The sequence below is a fragment of the Periophthalmus magnuspinnatus genome, chromosome 17 (assembly GCF_009829125.3).
Source record: "Periophthalmus magnuspinnatus isolate fPerMag1 chromosome 17, fPerMag1.2.pri, whole genome shotgun sequence".
NCBI lineage: Eukaryota > Metazoa > Chordata > Actinopteri > Gobiiformes > Gobiidae > Periophthalmus > Periophthalmus magnuspinnatus.
This window is the reverse complement of record NC_047142.1, coordinates 17,185,380-17,208,775: the sequence shown is the minus strand read 5'-3', so window position 1 is coordinate 17,208,775 and position 23,396 is coordinate 17,185,380. Positions and strand designations below refer to the sequence as shown.

At 37.1% G+C, this 23,396-nt stretch overlaps 1 protein-coding gene across 1 annotated transcript in view; it reads right to left on the bottom strand.

Moving 5' to 3' along the window:
* Nucleotides 1-638: 638 nt before the first annotated feature.
* Nucleotides 639-23,396, bottom strand: part of LOC117385377 (retinal-specific phospholipid-transporting ATPase ABCA4-like) — a 76,221-nt gene continuing 53,463 nt past the window's right edge. Inside the window, 17 exon segments of the mRNA XM_055228671.1 lie at nucleotides 639-974; nucleotides 5,765-6,014; nucleotides 6,452-6,544; nucleotides 6,939-7,042; nucleotides 9,333-9,467; nucleotides 11,005-11,146; nucleotides 14,294-14,400; nucleotides 15,882-15,944; nucleotides 16,376-16,499; nucleotides 17,057-17,186; nucleotides 17,274-17,397; nucleotides 19,023-19,170; nucleotides 19,406-19,521; nucleotides 19,936-20,113; nucleotides 20,770-20,939; nucleotides 22,802-22,876; nucleotides 22,963-23,068. Coding sequence (XP_055084646.1) covers nucleotides 867-974; nucleotides 5,765-6,014; nucleotides 6,452-6,544; nucleotides 6,939-7,042; nucleotides 9,333-9,467; nucleotides 11,005-11,146; nucleotides 14,294-14,400; nucleotides 15,882-15,944; nucleotides 16,376-16,499; nucleotides 17,057-17,186; nucleotides 17,274-17,397; nucleotides 19,023-19,170; nucleotides 19,406-19,521; nucleotides 19,936-20,113; nucleotides 20,770-20,939; nucleotides 22,802-22,876; nucleotides 22,963-23,068 — 2,173 coding nt within the window. The 3' untranslated portion in view covers nucleotides 639-866.

The window sequence follows — 23,396 nt, the reverse complement described above, 5'->3', positions numbered from 1 at the left end:
ACTTTACAAATCTGATGATGTGCAGTGGTTTCATTAGTGGGATGCACGCTGATTGTGCTGCGATAACGCTCTGAAGGGGGAGTGACTTAGCCCAAAGTGCAAAGAGAATTGGGACTCAAAGCATTAAAAATGAAAGTGAAACTTGAATAACATCTATTCCTCTCCACAGATCTGTCCTGTAATTTGACCTGATGTTCTGCTTGTTTGTCCCGTTTCAAGTTTAATGCCATTTTGTTGAACATTTTAGGCAAAACAAACAAGCACAGCGCAGACGCCACACCAGTATCCCACAGTACTTCAAAATACACATGGAGAAGGTGGTATATGAAAAAAAAAAAAATCTTTATTTGAACTTCATAAACAAATGTGCCAGTCTAGGACAGCCAGGTAGAGCGCATAGAAATGTCAACACAAATATGATCTATCTACATGGTTTCATTCAAAAATGGTTTTCTAGTATTTGTGGCATGTGGCAAGAGTTGTTCATATATGGCAGATATAAATAACAACTTGATAAAAATAAAGCAACAGTAAACTAGTAAACAATATAATATGAGACATCAGGATTCAACTGAAAGAGACGTCCACTGTTGGAGATGCAGGTAATCAATGCTTGGTAGAAGTTTATGATGGTTGATGTTGTTTGGAGAAATAGAAAGAAGAGATATACAGTCATATAGGCCCTTTAATAGAGAGAATATTGCAAAACCAAGCTGCTAAAGTGCAAATTGACAATAAACATAGAACAGATTATGTATTTACACATATGTACAACCCAGTTACAGCTTGTGCTAACATCAGATATATAAATGCTGTTGTGTATTATGATGAGTTGATGCGCAAGTTTAAAAAGTGGATATATTTGTTCATGTTTTCCTTTTGGTGGGGCAGATTTTGACGTCTTTCCTCCCTGCAGCTATTCGTCTTGTGTCTTCATCCTCTCCTGTCTGCTGCTTAGCAAAGTTTATGAACACCTGAAAAACACACAGCCACGCTCAGGTCTGATCACAGCAACACTACACACAGGTGGGAAGTTAGGCCTATAGTGAGCAACTCTAGTTAGTGGTGGAAGGTAACGATGCACAAGTAGTAAAGTATTGCACTTTAGGTATCTGTAACTTAAGTAGATTTTACAGTGGATACTTTTACTTTTACTTCACTACATTTGAGAGCAGGTATGTGGAATTTCTACTCCACTACATTTTTTAAATGGACTTAAAAGTAAAAAGTATTTTTCATATGATTTGAAGGGTTATTTTTACCATGTTTGCGGTAAAATCCTGACTAAAGTTTTTTCAGTTCAAGCTTCGGTTTTGAGCAAACAAAAATAAATACACAAAATTTCTTGTTTGAGTTGATTTGTATTGCAACTGTTGACCAAAATATGTATCATTTGAATCAATATCACTACATTTAAGACTTAACATTTAACAATTTAACACTTGTGTGAAGTACTTTTACTTTTTACTCTTAAAGTACATTTTTAAACAGGTACTTAAATACTGTTACTTAAGTCGATTTTTTCATGTGATACTTTTACTTGAGTAACTTTTTACTTCTGTATCTATTGTGGAAAAAGCTAAATACATTTCAAAGCAGTGACTTTTATTTCACACCCATGAAATAATGACGTTTTACCCTTGAGGACAGATAAGACAACAAAGGCGTTCCTGGAGGATGGGATAGAACCTTCACACATGTTAATGTCTATTCTGGGTCTCTACATTTACATGAGACGACTGTCAGGGACAGCAGCTCTTGACAACTGTGCACAATTGCTTCAATAAACCAGACTCTTTGATTCAAGACAACTTCTTTATTTTATATTTTAAGGGTTTTTGCTCTTAGAAAATTCCACAACAATTCTGGCATCACAAACTACGCTTTTCGTCTGGTTCTTTTTCTAAAGCTTGGAACCTGATCTACTTCAAGTTGTGGTGAGTTGTCTTGTTTCAAGAGTTCTGCCTCGCTTACATATATATATATATATATATATATATATATATATATATATATATATATTTGCTGTGGCCTGGTGTGACCTTCACTCTGGTATTTAGCTGCTGTTGTGAGCACGCTGACTGGGACTGAGTTAAGGCTTACCGTATTTTTAAATTCTGTCATCCTGAAAGTAGAAGACGTTGGACGACATTTATTCTAATAAATTTAGTCCTTGATGCACCTCGCATGAATGAGGATTTATACAGGGGTAGAGCAAGCTTATGGTATTCTTAAATTCTGGGGTTCTGAAGGTAGAAGAAGTTGAATGACATTTGATCTGTACGTGCTCCTCGGATAGTATATATCAAGATAGAAGACATCCGGAACTAATTTAAACCTTGATGCACCTCACAGTAGCGTGGGTTTATTAATACAGGGGTAGAGCTATAGTAGACGAAAATAACGTCTGATAAAAATTCACCTTTCGGACACATAGAGGTTGGTATTCAGCGCGCTGACCATTTTTAGAGAAGGGAAAATGGGACAGAATCAATCCAGGAGCGATGCTCAGCAGATCCCAGAGTCTGCAGTCACTGCAGCCATGCGCAACAAGTATGGTCAAAGTTGTCTTTATTATTTACATATTTGGTCAAAAGAACGTAGTTTCCCTGAGAGTGGGTCCTTTAGCATGAATAAACTTAACAAACTTAAAGCACGTCTTGAAAGGGAAAGGGAGAAAATGATGCAGGCTAAGAAAATTTCTTTTGAAAAATTACGGATGACAAATGATCAAGAAAAATGCTTGGGTGTGCGGATGAATGAAGCAGAAATACGTGAGCGTAAGAAAATTAGCAAACAGGCAGCTTGTGCCAACAATGAGAATGAATGGGAAAAAGGGAGTAAATGGGAGGGTCACAAGTTTGATAACAACAATGTGTGTGATACTAAGAAAGAGATGGATGGCCCTCCATTTTATTCACCTAGAAATTCTTTCACTTCTACATATGCACCTGCAAACAACACTGGATCCAGCACATCTACACAAGAACACACTTTTAGAGAACAAGTTACTGCTGTTGTTTCTCATCTCTGTTCAGATCGGAGCGCTCTTTCTGTGGTGCACACCGACCAAGACCTCGATATGTGTCTGCCTTTCAGCCAAGCCAAACAGCCCAAATCAGAGGACAAGTCGGACGGAGACGCACCACCACCAGTTAAAGTTAACACTGCCAAGTACAAGATCCCGGCAGAATCCAGGGCACTGTGCAGCACAGCAACTGGGGCCGCAACATCCAGCCCATGTCCTATGGAGGAGGCTGTCGGTCCAGAGGCTCCTGTGCTCGAGTATCGACCCTGGACCCGTGGCGACATTGAAAACAACGCACGAACCCTGCCTGACCCAGTAATGAATGGAGCCAGATTTGGGACTGAATTCCGTGCCTTCTACAAAGTGTTCCGCCCAACTGGACGTGAATGCAGAATGGTACTGGCAACTCTGATGAAAGCCAGTGATTTGGCCAAAATAACTGACTATATTCCAGACCCTAGCATTCACGCTGCTAACACTGTCTTCACGGACAATCACGAGTACATCCACGTCATGGAGGGCTTGTGTAAGGCCATTGAGGTTGCTTTCCCTGTTAAAATCAACATGTTTGCTGTGGCTGCGTGCAAGCAGGGACCAGATGAAGACACTGACCAATTTATATACCGCATGACTGAGACTTTTGCTGTGAACAGCGGCTTGTCCAACACTGATGCTACCCAACAGCGGGTATTCAATATCCTCATCTGTCATGCTATTCGCAGAGGCCTGATCCCAGAAGTCGCTGCTGGGATAGACAAAACTTATGTGGGCGGCTTCGATGAACCAGAACTGAGCGAGCTACGTAAGCATGCACGTCATGCTTACCTTGCCTATCGAGAGAAGCTGCGCATCAAAGAGGCCAAGCGAGAAAGAGAGGCCCTTAATGCCACATTCAAACAATGCCAATTTAACCCCCGGCATGGGGGCGGACGAGGCCGTGGACGAGGCCGTGGCAGAGGCCGCGGAAGAGTGGGGTACGACAATAGAGAGGGACGTGGATGTCACTCCTGGTACGGTCTGTCTGTTACAGCTGTACAACAACAAAATTAATGATGAGGACAGGGGCCCGAGGGTCCACAGGTCCGCAGGCTCAACACTGTTGTTTTTCCACCTGATCCTGATTATGTTTCTGATTCTGATGATGATTAATTTTTTAGAGATCTTAAACTCAAAGTGAATAGAATTCCAACTCAGTGAGTTCCGTTTCATGTTCTGGGTGGCGGCTGACGGTGCGTATGCATCCAGCAACGGCTCGGGGCATGGAGAGGGCTGCTGAGCAGTTAAAAAAAATTGAATCATATATTTTATTCTTTTACTTTATTTTGATCAAGTGCAAGGTTAATTTTACATGTTTTATTTCAAGTATGATTTGATGTTTCATTTTATTTTTAAGTAAAGATTTGAATTAAGCTGATTAAGAATAAATGTGATTTATTATTATCAAAAGAGGGGAATTGTTATGGCATTCTTTATTCTAAATCTTTATTGTGGGGACATCTGTTTGTGTCACAACCAATTGTTTTTATGCATGCTCTTGTTTGTCAGTTCTTGGTGATTAGAGAGAAGCTGTTCAGGGCTTTTCGAAACAAAGTCTCTGTTCCTATGGGAAGATCTGCCCAGTGGCCTTGTGCCACTTTGACTAGACTAAACTGGTTTTGTGCTATGGCTCCCATGTATAAATACACTGTATGTAAGTTCACAACACTGTCAGGGACAGCAGCTCTTGACAATTGTGCACAATTGTTTCAATAAATCAGAGTTTTTGATTCAAGACAATGTCCTCGTTTATTTTACATTTTAAAGGTTTTTGCTCTTAGAAAATTCCACAAGTACTTCATTCACCACTGACTCTAGTATTAAGAATTGTGTGTTTGCAGAAATATTACTGCTAGTGAGCCACAAAGCTGTGCATAAACCATTATCATTTCCATGTAAGGTGAGATAGTAGGATTTTGATGTAGGATGTAGGAGTTTGATGCCTGATGTCCAAAGCATCTGAAACGCAGCTCTAGTTTTTTTAAAAATATGTTTCACCCTGGTGCTCTTCAGACTTGGGATCAGAGTCATTGAAAAAGTGAAAAAAGGCTGAGGCATTTGGGATTTACAAATTTTTTAAAAGCCTTTATTATTTCACTAGACACTGTGCCATAACAGTTTAAAAATAGTTGGTATTGACAAATTTTTTTATAAGAGGTTTAGACAGACTGAAGTTGTATATTGTGAATTTACATTATGAACTTGCTAAATTAAGGAATTACTGATGATGATGTTACTATCTTGTTTACTCTTTTGAATAGATCTCATGACTTCCTGATATAAAAGAGCCCTGGCAGCCGTTTTGATTTTTAAACCTGCCCTGATGAAAGCCCAGTAAGGCCAAAATACGTTTTTTAAAATTATTGCTAAGAAATAATAAAGGCTTTTAACATTTTTGCAAATCCCTAGGGAGCCACAGCCCTTGTTTTTGTTTTGCAATATTTATAAGTAGACTTACAGGATATACAAGACAATATTTAGTTTGGGCCACAGAAGCAGAAAGAACAAGTAGAGATGAGAGAGGAAATAATGTAAGAGATTGTACAGCAAGTTAAGACTGCTCTGGGGAATGTTTGATGTCAACTGAAATTGCAATAAAATACTTTTCTTTTTGAAATAAAACAATAAAAATAAATAAAATACACAAAATAAATAAAACAATAAATAAATAACCTTCCTAGAGACCCTGGCTCCACCCACCTGGTCCAGTGTGGTCTGTGACACAGAGTAGTCCTCTATGCTGAGTCGATCTTTGTTGGACACAACGAGCTGAAAGATGCGAGCGAGCGAGGAGGAGCAGATCTCGTATTGTAGCGTGTTATAGTGTTTCTCCCTCTGAACACAGCCTGGGAAGCTGCTCTCCATAAACATCTCCACTGGCTCCAGCTCTGGGCTCTGGCCTGCTTTAGCTGCCTTTATCTTCATGGTCACCACATATCCATCTCCAAATCTGATGGGAGATAGATATAAATACTATAATATAATAATATATAAATAAATATGAGTGCTTTTCTTCCAGACCAAGTAACAGTACACATTTGATACTGTCTGCTATGGGGTAGCAGTTCAATGAATGGCAAAACTCTCTTAAAGGTAGAGTACGTAACTTTCTGCAGGTGGCACGTCACCTGTGCCACCTGCCACTGATGCCATACTGTGTTGCCCAAAGAATCAACATTTCAATGAAAATGTCAGTTATATATATATATATATATATATATATATATATATATATATATATATATATATATATATATATATATATATATATATATATATATATATATATATATATATATATATATATATATATATATATATATATATATAAAACTGTATATATATATAATTTGGTGACATTTATTCAAATGCTCCAAAAGTTCTTACTTGTATTTGAGATGTTGAATAGTTCCCAGACACTTGAAGGTGCCATTGACCATGATGGCCAAACGAGTGCACAGAGCTTCACACTCCTCCATACTGCACACAGACACAGAGTAAGAAAACTGTTTTGTAATAACATAACACATACAATACAGGAATGCTATAACGCTACGTAACCTTCAGGAAGAAGCAAGACACCTGTATGATTCCATGGAAAAAAAGAGTTAAAAACATCCTCCACAGGCACAGATTTTAAGTAGTATGCCAGACTATGGAATATTATAGCCAAAATAACATTTCCATGGACACAAGCAGTAGAAGGCCCCCAAAGTAAGAGTCAGGTTTGTGGAGATGCAAGCCTGCTCACAGTAAGGACACACGTTTTTCTGTTTTTCAGAGCAATAAAAAAACATCCACATGCTTTTATTTGAATACATTTATTCTGGCTACAAAGTTCCACAGTGGGGTATTACTGAAATGAGGTTTGTACCTGTGTGAAGTCAGCACCACAGCTCGCCCGTCCTGGATCACACTCATGATGGCGTTCCACAGGAAGCGCTTGGAATGAGGGTCCATCCCCGTCGTGGGCTCATCCTGAAATTAAACACAACCAGGAAATATATCACACCCACTCAAGCACTTTGTCATGTAAACAGTCACATTTATGTGGCATTTTTCTCAAGGAACCACTCACCTGTTCACACACACACACACACACACACACTCATACACCAGTGTATACAGACATGAGGTGGGTTAAGTGTCTTGCAAAAGAGCACAATGGCAGCATTCATCGGCGGCAGCACAGTTTAATTTATCAGTTAATGTAAGAAGTATTTATAGGTTAGTGCAGGGATGTCCAAAGTTTTCTCATTAAGAGCCACATAGAAAAACACAGACAAAGCTGAGGGCCACAGATGGGTCCCCAATACAGTGAGAACTTCAAATCTGTGTTATTATTACAAGTTAGGCTGAACTACTAAACCTTTATTCATGCTCACATCCTCAATGGGACACATTATATATTTGATATGGGTTATTTAAAGTAGATTTTCAGAGATATACAGTAAAAAGTACTGTTTAAGGTAATATGGGCCAATTCACCTGAGGGCCAAGAAACATTGGTCTGAGGGCCGCATTTGGCCCCCGGGCCACAGTTTGGGCATGTCTGGCTTAGTGGTTTGAGTTTAAGAGTTTTAACTGAATGCAAACTTGTGCAAATGTGGGTATTTTTCTTTTTTTTTTTTTTTACTGTTGAATGAATAATACTACATGTTTACAGTGGTTTAAAGTAATGAAGTACAAAAGTAAAAGTACTGTACTGTCATTTTTAGGAATCTGTTATTTATTTAAGGATATTTTACAGATACTTTTAGTCGCTTTTTATGTGGCACTTTTACTTTAGTCATTTATTTGCTCTGTACTTTTACCGTACTTTTACTTACCACTATTGTTAAGCACATATTCTGATTGCTCTATCCACCAATCACACTATGCAACTATGCAGAGGTTACAGTAAAACGTGTGCCAATGCATTGTAACAAAATGCATATGTTTTAATTTGAAGTCACACAAAAAGTAAATTGAGCAAATCTGCTGACAAATTTGCTAGAAATTATAATCAGTTTGAGTAATTTGTTGCTCCTCTGACCACCTGTGCTACTGTCAGCATATGGCAGAGATCTACAGTTTATCTGAATCGGCCTGCTCTGCATGCTGCCAGAGGATTATAACATCACCAGGCTTCACTGAGCACATATGGGGCTCCATCTGCAGCATGGGGCCATTTCATTGAGAAATCCCTCTTTAAAGATGCACTGTGGAACTTAAGCATTTAAAGTGCACTTGTGTCCTGTCTGGTGGTGGGTCTACCACCTGCTTGAATGTTCTACTGTACGGTATTAAATGTATCTATCTAGCATTTTGTTTACAATATGTGTCTTAATTGCCCATCAAAACCTTGCGTTCTGACATTGAGCAGGATCGCCTCTCCACAGATCTGACCTGCAACTTGACCTAGTGGTGTCAGCTTCATATCCAAGTTAAAGCCAGTCAAAACATTGCACTTTTGTCACACCTAAAGCTTAAATCCTGGAAAATCCTGCAAAGTGCCTAAATGCTGATGCTTTATTTGATAAAAAACAACAACATGTAAAGCAGGTAATCGCAAACTGTTAATTCTATGCTAATAGTAGAACACGATTTATGGTACATATTTTTATAGTATAATTAAAATCTGTAATATCTGTAATAAGTGGCATTGATTTTATGGATAGTATATTGGTTAACTGCTATATTGGTATGAGCCTGATACGGAAAATTTTGTTAATATTTTCTCACCAATAATATTTTTATACAGTTATCGGTCAGTTATCGGTCACAACAGGCATATTGGCTAAAAAAAAAAAAAATCCATATCAGACCATTCCTAATAGATTTAACATGAAACAAACTTACCTAATATGAAAAGTGCACACCATAGTCTACAATTATATGTTACCTCTCACAGTTTAATAAAAAAAAGTGGCATTGATTTTCTATGACAAAAATAATCATGAGAACAACATTGATTTTAGGCATGGAACGATATTTAAATTTGGTGTCATAATTATCATGTCCAATGATTATATCATGATAATAATAAAAGCTGCTGACCGTTTAAAAATGTTATGGATATGAATAATTATAATTTTAATATGATGAACAGGTTATAGAAGTGTGCTTTTTTATGTCGTCATGGAGAAGTAGCTTTCTCTTATCATGATTTTCATCCTTTTTATCAACAATATTATTGCTTATCGTCCCATCCCTAAGTGACTCTTTCTCTTCATCTGAGGTTTTGACCAGTATGACATCTGTAATCCAGCCCAGCCTGTACGCTCACCAGCAGCACGAGGGCGGGGCATCCGATCATGGCGATGGCGGTGGACAGTTTGCGCTTGTTTCCTCCGCTGTACGTCCCTGCACAGCGACCTGCGTATTCAGACAGACCCAGCTTCTGTATGCCCCACTCTGCCACCTACAGGAGAAAAACAGACCACAGGTTATGAAACTTATATTGATGTTTATAGAGAGGAAGAATCTTTTGCCTGAAACCCATGAGTAAGTTGCGCTGATGTGACATTACAGTTTTTTGTTTGTTTTTTTTGGGTTTTTTTTCAGAGAATAGTAATGTGAACATGCTATTTCAGAATAAAAATAGTAAAAATTAGATGGTGATAATTGGAAAGGAAATGCTGTTTTTTCCCACATTGTGATGTAGTCGAGGTCCAATAACATGTTGTATTCATTCCATAGATAAGAGTAGGCATTAGCTTTAGCTTTAGCTTCTGCCTACACCTGCTCATAGACTTATTTTATCATCCATACCATCATGCTATACTGAATCTAATGTGTGCACACTGCAATAAGTTGACCAAACAATAAATAAATAAAAACTAATGAATAAAAATTGGGCATGTGCCGATATTTGACACTGATATTGGATATCAGTGCAGATACTGAAACTTTTGCTGTATTGGATATTAGCCTCCAAATATCAGTTCAGCAGATATTCTCATCGTAGTCGCCTCTCCACAGATCTGACATGCATCTTGACCTCTTGGTAACAGCTTCATATCTAAATTAAAGCCAACCAAAACATCACATCTGACATGATTTGACAGACCTAAAGCTTAAAATTCAGGTGGAGGGCACAGGTAGATTTAAAAAAAAACAAACTGGAAACTGCCAAAATGCTAATGGTTAATTTGGTTAAACTTAATTCTTAAATGTTTGAACTGTTTTGTGCACAAGTTTTTCTGTAGTTACTCAAAAGACAAATGACAGCTATTAAACACGTTTGTTGTGGAATTTTGTTCCCCTCCATACTCTAGCAAGGACACCTCTAGTTCATGGTTGACATTTCTCTGTGGTTATGGTGTCACCCGACTGTTTCAGAGTTTGTTCTTCTTTAACATTATCAGTTTCCTTGGTCAAATCGTCTCACAGAAGCCGTCTGCTATGTGCATTTTATCTGGGCCAGCTTGTCTCTAGGCTGTCCTGCTTAGCTCTTATTTAAACGTTTTTGTGTGGAAGCGTAATCAGACTTAAATGGCTGATACTAACGTGCAGTGTTGTTTATTCAAATGTCCAGGTCCCGGCTGATGGTAAATAAACTTCTGTTGCCTCAGACATCCAGAGTCTCATCCCTCTCTTTACAACTCTAGCACTCGTTAGGACAACACGCAAAAACATTTGGATGGTTTTGTCTTATTTCATTTTTGTTTAAAGGAAATAAATGCTGTTTTCAATCTCGTGCTAGTATTGGTTGATATCAGGTACTCAAAGATATTTATTAGCCATAGCGTCAAAATCAGGATCTGAACTGAAAACATTAGATCAGTGTATCCCTAAAAAAATAAGATAAATAGAATGAACTGTATGACTACTTATTCTTGCTAAATAATTGACACCCCATATTAGTTTTGTTACAATCTGATGTTATTATCTAAAATCTTAATATTTAAATTGTATTGCATGATTGAGTAATACAAGCAGTAAGTGGGTCCACTCACTCTGGGGATTTCGGACTCCGGGACCCCCCTGAGGCGGGCGTACAGGTACAGGTGCTCCCGTCCTGTCAGCAGGTCATCTATGGCGTCAAACTGAGGACAGTAGCCCATGTTCTGGTGCACATCCAGGATCTGGGTCAGGATGCTGAAAACAAATGAACAGTAGTGAGAAACATGGTGGTTTAGTGGTTAGAGCTCCCACATCAAATCCCTATAGTTTAAAATTGAGTTGTAATATTTTCTGATCTGTTATAATGTTGTTTTCTCATCAAAAAACATACCTGGAGCTGTGTTTTGTTTCATTCATTCACCTTTCATGTTTAACACGAACCCTGCATATTTAGTGAGTTCTTCTCTCAAACAGAAAACACTCTGCTCCACCTTGTGATGTCATGTGGTAATACAGGAAGTGCTCCACTGTGTTTTTAAACTCCATGCACCTTCATCAGAATCATTTGGATAATTTCAGCCCTGGAATTTCCAATCTCAACTGAACTAAAGGTGAGCAGTAGCTGTTAACTTGAAAGTACTGCGTCATGACATCACAAGGTGGAACAGAGCATTTTGAGCTTTGGAGATTTAGACAGACTAATAATAAAGAGTTACTCAAACATGTGTGAATGAAACAAAACACAACTGTCGGTATGTTTTTGAGGCAGTAATATTCTAACATGGCTTAAATCTCAAAAGAGTCAACCTTTAACTGTCAGAGAGATATTAACGATGAACCATATGGATATCTAATTATCAGGTTCACAAGTTCAACAGCTACTCGTCAGCATAAATAAGCAAAAGTGAAACAATTATTTTTCACAATAGCTTAAGAAAGAATGAAGGATCTGGGTTTAATTCCCAAAGAATGCCTTTCTATGTGGAGTTTGCATGTTCTTCCTATGTCTGATAAAGGCAACTACAGCTGAAACTATAAGAAACATGACCATTTTCAACCAAAATTACTACTTATATACTTTACAACTATTATTTAATCAGAAAAGTACAATTTTACCCTATTTGTGTTGTTTTAATGATAGCCCTACTTAAAGACATGTACAAATATATTGTATAAGCAGCTCTTGAGGTCAAAATGTGTTCACTGTGTGCCGTGTACATGTAACTATAAAGTGTTGTATTGTCCAAGGATCAGGAAGTGTGTGTTAGCATGCTAGTTGTCGTTGGCTTTACCGTGACAGCAAAACTCCACTCTGGTCTCTAAGAGTTGTGAAAATCGTTTAAAAACTTATTGCGGGTGTTCGGAATACATAAGGTAAGTGAGGAATAACTTTTGACCACTGCAAACTGTTTAAAATGAAGTTCTGTTTTTTACATTTATAAGAAATTATTAATACTGGCGATTTTCAACACAGACGCAGGGAGAACATGTAAACACAACATCAAAGGCCCCACACAATGAAACGTCTGACCTATCATGTTACTTCAAATATAACGGAAGCCTTTATTTAAGCTATAAAGTTATTTCAGATTGCGGCTCTTGCCTTTCATTACAAAACACTGGCATCAGATCCCCTGCTCCAGCTCAAATTGATTATGACCTTTAAAAACTTTCAAATCGCAAAGCCCCAGTTTTTTGTATTGATTTGTTCCCTCATTGCTTCAGACAGGCACTGGCATATGGCCCAGAGTGTCCATAAATCCATCTGCTCTTATCACCGCTCAAACTACATCTTACTACACTGGATGGAGAAATGAACTTTTTATAGTTAGGGAAATTACTATTAATAACAATACCATAGTCTTACAATTTTGTGTATTATTCATTTACTTGGTGGTAAGCTAATATTGTAGCCACAGCTGCCCTGGAGTAGAATGACAGAAACAAGGCTGCCAATCTATGCCCTTGGCCCCTCTGACCACCACCAACACTCACACACATACACCGTTTATACATACTAGGCCAGGACCCCCAAAATAACATGTGAAATGGAATCCAGTTTGTTAGGATTTCAAGTTGCAAAACATTTCAAATCTGATGTTATTGTGTTTAATTGTGTTATTTGACCTGATATAACTAAATGATATACGATTTTCAATTAAAAAAACACATCAAATACAAGGTCAGCTCATAAATCCCACTTTGCAAATGACTGTAATAGACAATGTGGGTGAAGTGTCTTGCCTGAGGACACAACAACTATGGCACCAGGTACTCTCTCATCGCTCTCCCATCCAAGTACTAACCAAGACCAGCCCAGCTTATCTCTTCTTGACAAGGAGGTTTGATCATTAATGTATAAATACACTCTGATCATGGATGTTGACAATGATATAAAGGCAATATCACTCAGTTGTGCGTGTTTTCTTACTACTGATGAACATGAACATGGCTCCTGCTAGCAATATTAAAATTTCAAACTTGATTTCGATACATTAAATCATAGTACTTTCTTTTATATTACCATGTGGCCTTATATCTGTGTCGTCCATATGGTCTTATACTTGTTCTGATACAGCTCAAATCATTCTAAAGCTGTTCAGGAAAGGTTCATTTCTGTCCAGAATGTGACTCTTTTAGTATCAATATTTGCTCGAATTCGTAGTTTTGTATTGATTAGTATCTGATTTTCGATTCTTTTGACAACCCCACAACCTCGATAACATCCCAGTGAGGAAGCGAATCCCTCACTTCCAAATAATGTAATATCACATGTATCTCCCTGTCCCTTGGTTTCTTTCATGCTATTATGTAAACTATTATATGTTCTGGGTTCAATTTTCAAGGAAGGTCTTTCTATGTGGAGTTTGCATCTTCTCCCTGTGTCTGATAAAAGCAAAATCTACCAAATCAACCAAAATCTGATGTACTTAAATTTTAAGAAATTGCTAAAAGTATAATTGTACCCTATTTCTATTGTTTTAATGATAGCAATACTTAAAGACATGTACAGACATATTGTATAAGCAAATCTTGAGGTCAAAATGCGTTGTGCAAGTGCTTGTTAGCATGCTAGCTGTTGTTGACTTTGCTGTGACAGTAAAACTCCGCTCTTGTCTGTGAGAGTTGTAAAACGTGCTTATAAATTATTGTGGTGAATTTCATGATATTATTTATACTTATCCTTTCATAGAATTAATTTATTTGCAAATTGTTCCACACATTTTGTTTTCATCCATGTCTTTTCCTGTGAGCTGCCTCCATTATCACAGTTGTATCCACACTCGCTCACTGCCCTGCCATAGTCGTTAAGCCTCTTTAAAAATCAAACCGGATCAGACTTAGTTTCTTTAGTTTATTATTGTCCCGGGACGTCCGTGAGTGTTGATTATGCTGCAGTACCTGTATCCCGCCACAGAGGCCTCCCCTGAGCTCACGTCGGTGTCACCCGTCAACATTTTGAAGGTCGTTGTCTTCCCTGCTCCATTCACTCCCAGCAGACCAAAACACTGCACCGGAGAGAGGGAGAGAGGGAGAGAAGGAGAGAAGGAGAGAGGGAGAGGGAGAGAGAGAGGGAGAGAGGGAGACAGGGAGAGGGAGAGGGAGAGAGAGAGAGGGAGAGAGAGAGCGAGAGAGGGAGACAGGGAGAGAGGGAGAGAGAGAGCGAGAGAAGGAGAGAGGGGGAGAGCGAGAGAGGGAAAGAAGGAGAGAGGGGGAGAGTGAGAGAGGGAGAGAGCGAGAGAGGGAGAGCGAGAGAGGGAGACAGGGAGAGAGGGAGAGAGAGAGCGAGAGAGGGAGAGAAGGAGAGAGGGGGAGAGGGAGGGAGAGACGGAGAGAGAGAGAGACACACACACAGAGGGAGTGAGAGAGACAGAGAGAGATAGAGCGAGAGAGAGAGAGGGACAGACAGAGAGAGAGAGAAGGACAGAGAGAGGGAGAGAGACAGTATGCTTTAAGTTGTTTAATCCTTTTTGGATGAGAGGTGAAATAATTGTTAGTTTAAAACCTTGTGTTGCGTGATACTGGGCCTTCTAAGAATATTAAGTAGAAATGCAGTAGTTAATAAAATTTTATATTTCTCAAATATTTCCTCTTGCCTTTTTGATGTCTTTTGTCACCAAATAATAACTGTTTATGTATTTCTGGTGCATCACCTGCTTGTCTCCGCAGAGATGTTTTAAGATGTCATCATGTCCCATGGTATGACATTAAACATCCATCTCTCATTTATTCAGCTGGTGATGTTTTTAAAATACCTTGAATATCGTTGCATTCTGATTGTCAGTTACTCAAAAATGCCATACTGTGGAACATTCCAGGCAAAGCAAAAACTTCATGGAGACAATCAAGTGGTAGTGCAGCTTAAAGCATTTTAAACTAAGACATGTCTTGTTTCATTCACACATTTTTGAGTAACTCTTAGTCTTAGTCTGTCACATCTCCAAAGCTCAAAATGCTCTGTTCCACCTTATGATGTCATGTAGTGGTAGTTTTCAAGTTAACTGCTCCTTTTACCTTTTGTTTAGTAGAAATCAGTAATTCCAGAGCTGAAATTATCCAAATGATTCCAGTGAAGGTGTATGGAGTTTAAAAACACAGTGGAGAACGTCCTGTATTACTTCATAACATCACAAGGTGGAACAGAGTGTTTCCAGTTTGAGAGGAAAACTCAGCCTAAATATGCAGGATTTGTAAGGTAAACATGTGAGTGAAACAAAACACAACTTCAGGTTTGTTTGTGATGAGGAACCATTATAACTCATCTATTATTACCCCTTCATTGTTGTGTCCATGATCCTTGAAATTACATTTAATTCGTTCTACGGTTTCATCGTGTTCTACATGAGCATTTTTAACAGCTCTGGATAAACTTGCCCATTCAAAGTTGTAAAATGAAACCAAATTATTAACCTGATAACTATTTATTTGCTTTCCCAGATATTTTGTCCTCAAATTCTATAGTCAATAACGTGTATATGTCACTGTGTACCTCTCCTGCTGGAACTCCTACACAAATCCGGTCCACCGCTGCCCTCTTCCTGCCCACATATGTCTGTGCACACAACAAAACAAAACCAGGTATTTCTTTAAGACTTTAAACAGCTGCTGAATGGGAAAATCTATGGACAAAAAAATCAGCATTTTATATAACAGCTGTTTAAATACAACAGTTTTGTATTCTCACTAAATTAAAATGTAGTATGTATATATATATATATATATATATATATATATATATATATATATATATATATATATATATATATATATATATATATATATATATATATATATATATATATATATATATATATATATATACACACACACACACACACACACACACACACACACACACACATATATATATATATATATATATATATATATATATATATATAACATTAAATAAAAAAATAATAATAAATAAATAAAAATAAATACATAAATAATAAAATGAAATAAAATTAAATGGAGTATAACCTTGGAGAGGTCTCTGATTTGCAGAATGTCCGACTTGCTGCCTCCTTCGTAAATTCTCCGTCTCTCTTCTGCCACATCGTTGTCATCATCGATAACTGGCCCCGTGTTTGGACTCACAGGGAACCTAGAAACAAAAGGTTGTGTTTTAAAATGATGAAAAAGTATAGCAGAGAACAACTAGGTCTGTAAAAATATGCAATTACACACGCTGCCAGACTGTTCTGTTCTGGCTTGTAGTTTATTATATTCAAATTGGTTACACATTTTTTTCAGCAGTCTTACCGACTGCCGAGGGTCTAAGGACAGGAAATGTTCTGGGACTGTTATTCTTTTGCTTGTTTTTTTTTTATGAATGTTGGTTAATCTGCTGTCTGTTATTGACCAATGTCTGTTTCACTATTGATTTTGTAACTTTCTGTTGGTTAAATCAATGATCTTGTTAAGCCCTTAGAGACAACATCTATGATTTTGGGCTTTGCAAAAATAAATTTAATAGAACTGAAGAGGTCATGCTTCAGGCCCAATAAGAGTCAGGTTTGTGGAGATGCAAGCCCATTCAAAACGTTTTTCAGTGCAATGAAATACTGTGGCTTTAGAACCATTCAACTAATATTGTGCACCAAATTATCTTGCCCTAATAACTACACTGTATGATTACTCTCCTATTCTTGTGTGTCTTACCAGTGCTCCATGAAGAAGCGATACTGAATGAGCAGATTGAGGACAAAGTAAAAAATTCCTTCCACAGCCATAAAAGCCATGTTTTTGCCCACAAAGTCCCATCTAAATGGGTCGGCTCTGTGCTCCTCTCCTGTAAAACACAAACAAAATGAACTCAGAAAAATATATAAGAGCCACAAGACCAGAATCATTGTCATTACTTGATTTACATCCTTACCAAATCTGGCGTAGACCTCGGTTACTGCCTGGTTCATGGCCATGTCGATCAGACCGCGTCCCAAACAGAAATGAGGGAAAATCAGCAGGAAATTCTTCAGCCATTCGTTAAAAGCCAGCAACGCCTGTCAACACAAAAGTGCAGCATTTAACATAAAGCAGGAAAAGGAACAGGTTAAATGGGTTCATGGATAAAAGAAATAGTGTTAAAGAAAAAAAGTACCCAATTTTGCCATGTATTTGAGTAGAAATTGCTCCAGCATTGACATATTGTATAAGTAGCTCTTGAGGTCAAAATGAGTCCACTGTCCACTGTCTGTATCTAATTATAAAGCATTTTACTGTCTGAGAATCAGGAAGTGCACAGTTAGCATGCTAGTTGTTGTTAGCATTACTGTGGGCAAACTCCACTCTGGTTTCTGAAAGTGGAATAGACTTACAAACTAATTGCGGTGAATAATTAGGATTCCTAAGGTAAGTGAGTTCTTTGGACCACTGTAAACTGTTTAAACTGACACAGATGGATAGTAAGAAGGATATTGTTTTGTTTGCTGATAAGACTATGAAAAATGATATTACTTAAATTAGAAAGCTTTTGCAATGTGCAAATTTTGACCTTTCAAAAATAGCAAAACAGGGTTGTGATAGAAAGAAAAAACTGCTTTTACAGCTGTTTGAAAAAGCAAACATGGGTTAACACAAACATTAAAATGAACTTAATAGTGGCTAAAATATAGTAATGAAAAACAAATACATGTAGTGAATGCAGCAAAATGACTAATGTGTTGGTAAGTTACAAGAATACAGGTGTGAAGGGAAAAGAGCATATGGAGCTGAGAGTACAAAGTTAAGGCCTAATCATGTGCATAATGCTGTTAAGGTGCAATCTTAATATATTCATTTTATTCACTGCATACATTTACAGAAGTGGAATTTCTGATTAGTAAACAAACAGCTTTTTAATATGATATCTCAGAGTAAGATGTGGATACAGAAGCAGCTTGAAACTACAGTGACTAATGAGAATGTGCAATCTACTGAACTGCAAAGACAACCCTCTTCATACATCCTAATACAAACTTGGTTTGGTCCTGTTCTTGTTCTGGTCTCGTGTAGATTTAGTCCTAGTTTAGTCACAATTTAGATTTTTATATGAGACATTTATAATAACTACACCTTCATTAGCCTTAATAAAGCATGAAGAAAGAAAGACCATTTAACAAATAGTTTATTGATAGTTCAGGTACAGTATGCAACTTTCTGGAGGTTTCAAGTCACCTGCATGATTACATGGAAATTGAAAGTTAAAACCATATGTTGGAACATTTTCCATGGAGATAAATATGTTTCGTGCCATACTGCTGCAGATTATAACCAAAGCAACAACATTTCCATGGAATGAAGCAGGAAGAGGCGATTCTCCAGGTAAAATAAGAGTCAGGTTTGTGGAGATGAAAGCTTGCTCACCTTAAAGACACATGTTTTTATCTGTTTTTCAAGGCAATAAACGCAACTAAAATGTGGAAAAAAAAATTGTGGCTAAAAAGTGACATGCTGTGGTTTTAAGTATGATTCAGATTTAGTACTTAATTGATTAAGGGGTTAGTTTTAGGAGTTAGGGTATTAAGTCATTATTAATAAACTATTTGTTCATTATGAATTAAGTTCATACTTTATTCAGGCTAATCAAGGTGTAGTTCTTATAAAGTGTATCCTACCCTTCCATGTGAAATAGAAGCAGTGTTTTTACCCTGTTGTTCTCAAAGAGCTCCAGGACGAAGGTGATGGCGCTGCTATTGATTCCTATGAACAGGTTTATACAGGATAGAGACACATAAGCCGTACTCGGGACGTTAAAGATGTAGGACATGGGATACATCATGGGCGTCACTGACCACCTGCAAAAACAATATAATACACATGAAATCAAATCTCACCTTCCCTTCACTTCATCCTTTCATAGAGAGAAACATGGATATTTTTTTACAGTCAGGTTCTTGGCTTCTTGCTCTGAGGTATAAGAGCTACTCACTTTAATACTCATATCTAATAGCCAGGTACTGTTATTATTTTTACCCTTCCAATCACCAACACATTCACTTTTTCCACAGTGGTGTATAATACTGTTCTTACCCATAGAGGAGCAGTAGTGTTATCAGCGCTGGCAGGTTTGTTGGTGAAGTGTAGCATTTCTTATCAAATGCCATGAAAATCCCCACCACCATCGCTGTGCTCAGACAGTAATTTACCTAAAAGAACACATTATTATTGAAGTCATATACACATTTAATAGAGATGGACAATAAGACCATATTGTGTTCACGATTTTTCAATTTACTTACATTTGTTTTAAAATCAAAAACTAAAATTGCTCTCAATATTAAATAAATTATTTATTTTTTTATTTTAAGTTTTAATTGGTTTCATCTACCAGTGCAAAAATAGTGCAAATTTCTTCCTCCAATGTCTGAATTCTGCTCCAAACCACCTGCTTTTACTGAGAGATGATTGCATCTTGTTTTGATTAAAATGTTATTATAAAGTATATGAAGTATATGACACTGGGCACCATTGGTTACATTTTTTTTTCATTTCATATTATTTCAGTTGTGCAAAAAAATAATTACATTACATAACATTTACATTAGAAAGATATTGGTTACCATGTCCCATATGAAGTTGGCGATCCAGTAAATCAGAGGGCTGACCCCGCTGACAAACTGCAGGTGTTTGGCTTTAGTCACACGCTCTTGGATCAGGTATAAGACAAAACTGGCCGGGACGAAGGACATGGCGAAAATAACACAGATGGCAACTACTGCATCTACTGAAGTCTTCAATCTGAGGAGAAAGGTGAAGAGAGAGAAATATGTGAGCTGTTTGTCATTTTGGAATATGTTACCTCATAAAAATACCTGGAGTTGTGTTTTGTTTCATTCACACATGTTTGGGTAACCCTGGATTATAGGCTGTCATCATCTCCAAAATTTAAAATGCGCTGTTCCACCTTGTGATGTCATGAAGCAGTAGTTTTAAAGTTAACAGATATTTTTATCCTCAGTTGAACTAATTTACTCTACACTGCACTAGAATAACTAGATTAAGTTGTTGCCTTTTAAAAGCAATTTTTGTGTTATCTTGTGTTCATTTGAGATTGCCACAGATCCAAAATCCAATTTATCTCAGCTCAGATTAACAGTTTAGTTTTTGAGACTCTGTTAACTTGAAATCTGCCACTACACATTATCACAAGGTAGAACAGAGCATTTTGAGCTTTGGAGATGTAGACAGACTAATAATAAAGGGTTATTCAAACATGTGTGAATGAAACAAAGCCCGATACCTGAAATGTTTTTTGATGAGATAGCAGCATTATAACATGACTTAAAGCTCACACGAATCAATTTTGCGTAACATAGAACCTTCAAAAACAATATAAAAATCTGATGTATTACTTTTATCATTACAGCGAGTAATTTGTGCGTGTTTCCACTCACACAGTCACTTCTGACAGCTGTTCCTTGGTCAGGTTGAGCGGGTGATTGACAGCTGTGATTCCGTACTCCACAGGTTTGGCGTGAGGAGGGAGGAAGGCGCGGAGGATGGCATTGTTCGCTACGTTCATGAAGGACACCATAGCATGCCAGCCTTTGTTATTGTACCAGACCTGTCAAAGCAGCAGAGCCCGGGTCACAACAAACCTGACGAGGTAATTATGGCCCCGTCTGACAATGTGCAGCATGCAGGGAATGTGAGTGACCCTGGTGCTATAGCAAACGCTAATATATAACAGCCATTACAACTGTCATTCACTGTCATTAGAGTATGGAACATATGGGAAGATTTATTTATTTATTTATTTTTAAATATGGGAAGATTTAGCTCAGTGTTAGCTACACCAGGGAGAGGATTACACTGATGAGAAATACGAATTCTAAACTGGAACGTAAAGTAAAATAAATATTATCAATCAAAAAGTTTTCAGGCAGCTCATATTTAAGTTTAAGTTGGAAAAAAAAACAAAAAAACAAAGAAGCATTGATACTTTGCAGCTGATATGTGATGCTAACTTGAAGCACTGCTCTGTCTGAAGCTCTAGTCTTCAACTTATACTTTCATTTGAATTTTGAACAAAATACAGTCACAAGATAGACAAGACTAGACAACTTTTTTTTCAGTTGGTCACTTTCACTTTTTTGTTGAAAGTTGAACAGGATCATGAACACTCATATTGGTCACAGTGTTGTTTAAATCCATTTTCTATTTAGCCTTAAGTTTCCAGACTATCTTAAAACTTTGTGTGCATTGTTTCACCATGGTAATTGCTGAACATTCCAGCACAGACATGCATACAGATGTCCAGCCTGATGTCACTGCAAAGTATCTATTGAAGTATTTGACTAGTAAGCTAATTGAAAATAATAGCTGACTCAGATTCTAATTCTTATGAGATTTTTTTTGTCTTTTTGCTTCATTTCCATTGTGTAATTGGATTCTTTTGTTTCCTTAAATGATATGCGAAATTGTGCAAAGTTGAAACAAATAATACAAATTAAGATCAAGAAAAAAAGAATAAAGTTTTGGATGACACCATAATATACTGTGCAGTCTAACAAAGATGGAGGAAGGCTTAATTAATACCAGGACCAGAGTTGGTACTCAGTTACATTCACCTGAGTAACCTTTTAAAGAAAGGTTACTCAGCTGAAACTTTTCTTTCTTTTACTCCGACTTAGAAATATTTTCACTGAAGTAACAGTAATCTTAAAAGTTTTAGTTACTTTGTCCACTGTGAGTAAGTCTACAAGTGACAAAAGTTTTACATTGACCTGCCTCAGATACAATTTATTTTTCATTTTTGTGTATATCCTTTGAAAATACAAGATTTTGTGCATTATTTAATTTTTTTTCCCCTTTAAATTACATTAACGTTAAATTATAAATCAAATGTTATGTCTCAAGAGTTACTTGTTATTTTTATTACTTTTTTTTACATTGTACCACTACTTGAGAGATATTATTTTGAAGTAACATTACTCTTACTTGAGTGCATTTTTTGGCTACTCTACCCACCTCTGACCAGGACACCAGGAAGACAAGATATTTGGATGATTTTGAGCAAATATGGGAACCATTCACTTCATATTTCGAAGGCACAGACTGGCAAATAGAGTAGTACACAATTGGATAGCACCCTGGGGAATAGGGCAGATATGGGGAGGCATTTTGTTTGAGTTTCTGTACTTTTTTAGTTTTGTATGGTTTTAGTTTTTCTTGTCTCATTCATTTGTTTTTAAAATGAAGCAAGATTTATATAAACATCACTGTACAAATTCATACTTCTCAATAAATATATGTGAAACATATTGCTCTTTGCAGTTTTGGTGGTGTATTTGTATCAAAATATGTGGTAAAGTACCTCGTAAATAACAAAAAAAGACTGTGTATATTCGTATTGGATATGACTTCTGAAAATACCACAAAATTCATAAATACTGGTTTCTTTCCCTATAGATAAACAACAAATACCTTTATATTGTATTCACTTTCCATGTACTTCAAGAATGGTCCAATGTTCCTCAAGGCCTCTCTGGAGCGATGGCCCTGTCACATAAAATGAACAGGTTAAATTAAGTTAATGATTATTGTAGTAATGTGTCTGTGTGACTGTAGCACTGTGCGATATTTACTGCAGTGATGTTGACTATTCGTCCAATTTGAGAGAAGACCTCCTGGATGTCACCTGGTTTTACATCCAGAATGGGAAGCCGGCCTCCTATTGACAGACCTCCATATCTGCATACAAAGGATACTTACATTAAAATAGAAACTGACTGCAAAACTATGGAGAGCAGTATGGAAGTAATGCCCTAATACTATTACACAAACTGTTTTATATTAAGCCTGAACACCACTAATCATAAAGGAAATCATATGCATTTATTTAAACTGGGAATGGACCATGCAACACTTCTATGATTGGTAAGTCTTGACATACTAGCCAGTAATTTTATTTTATATCCCTGGGTTTCAGAATGATGAAAAATTAGGACTGTTGCCATAGCGATTGACAGTTGAAACCAAAATATTATAACTTTTAAATACTAATACTAAATACTTAAAA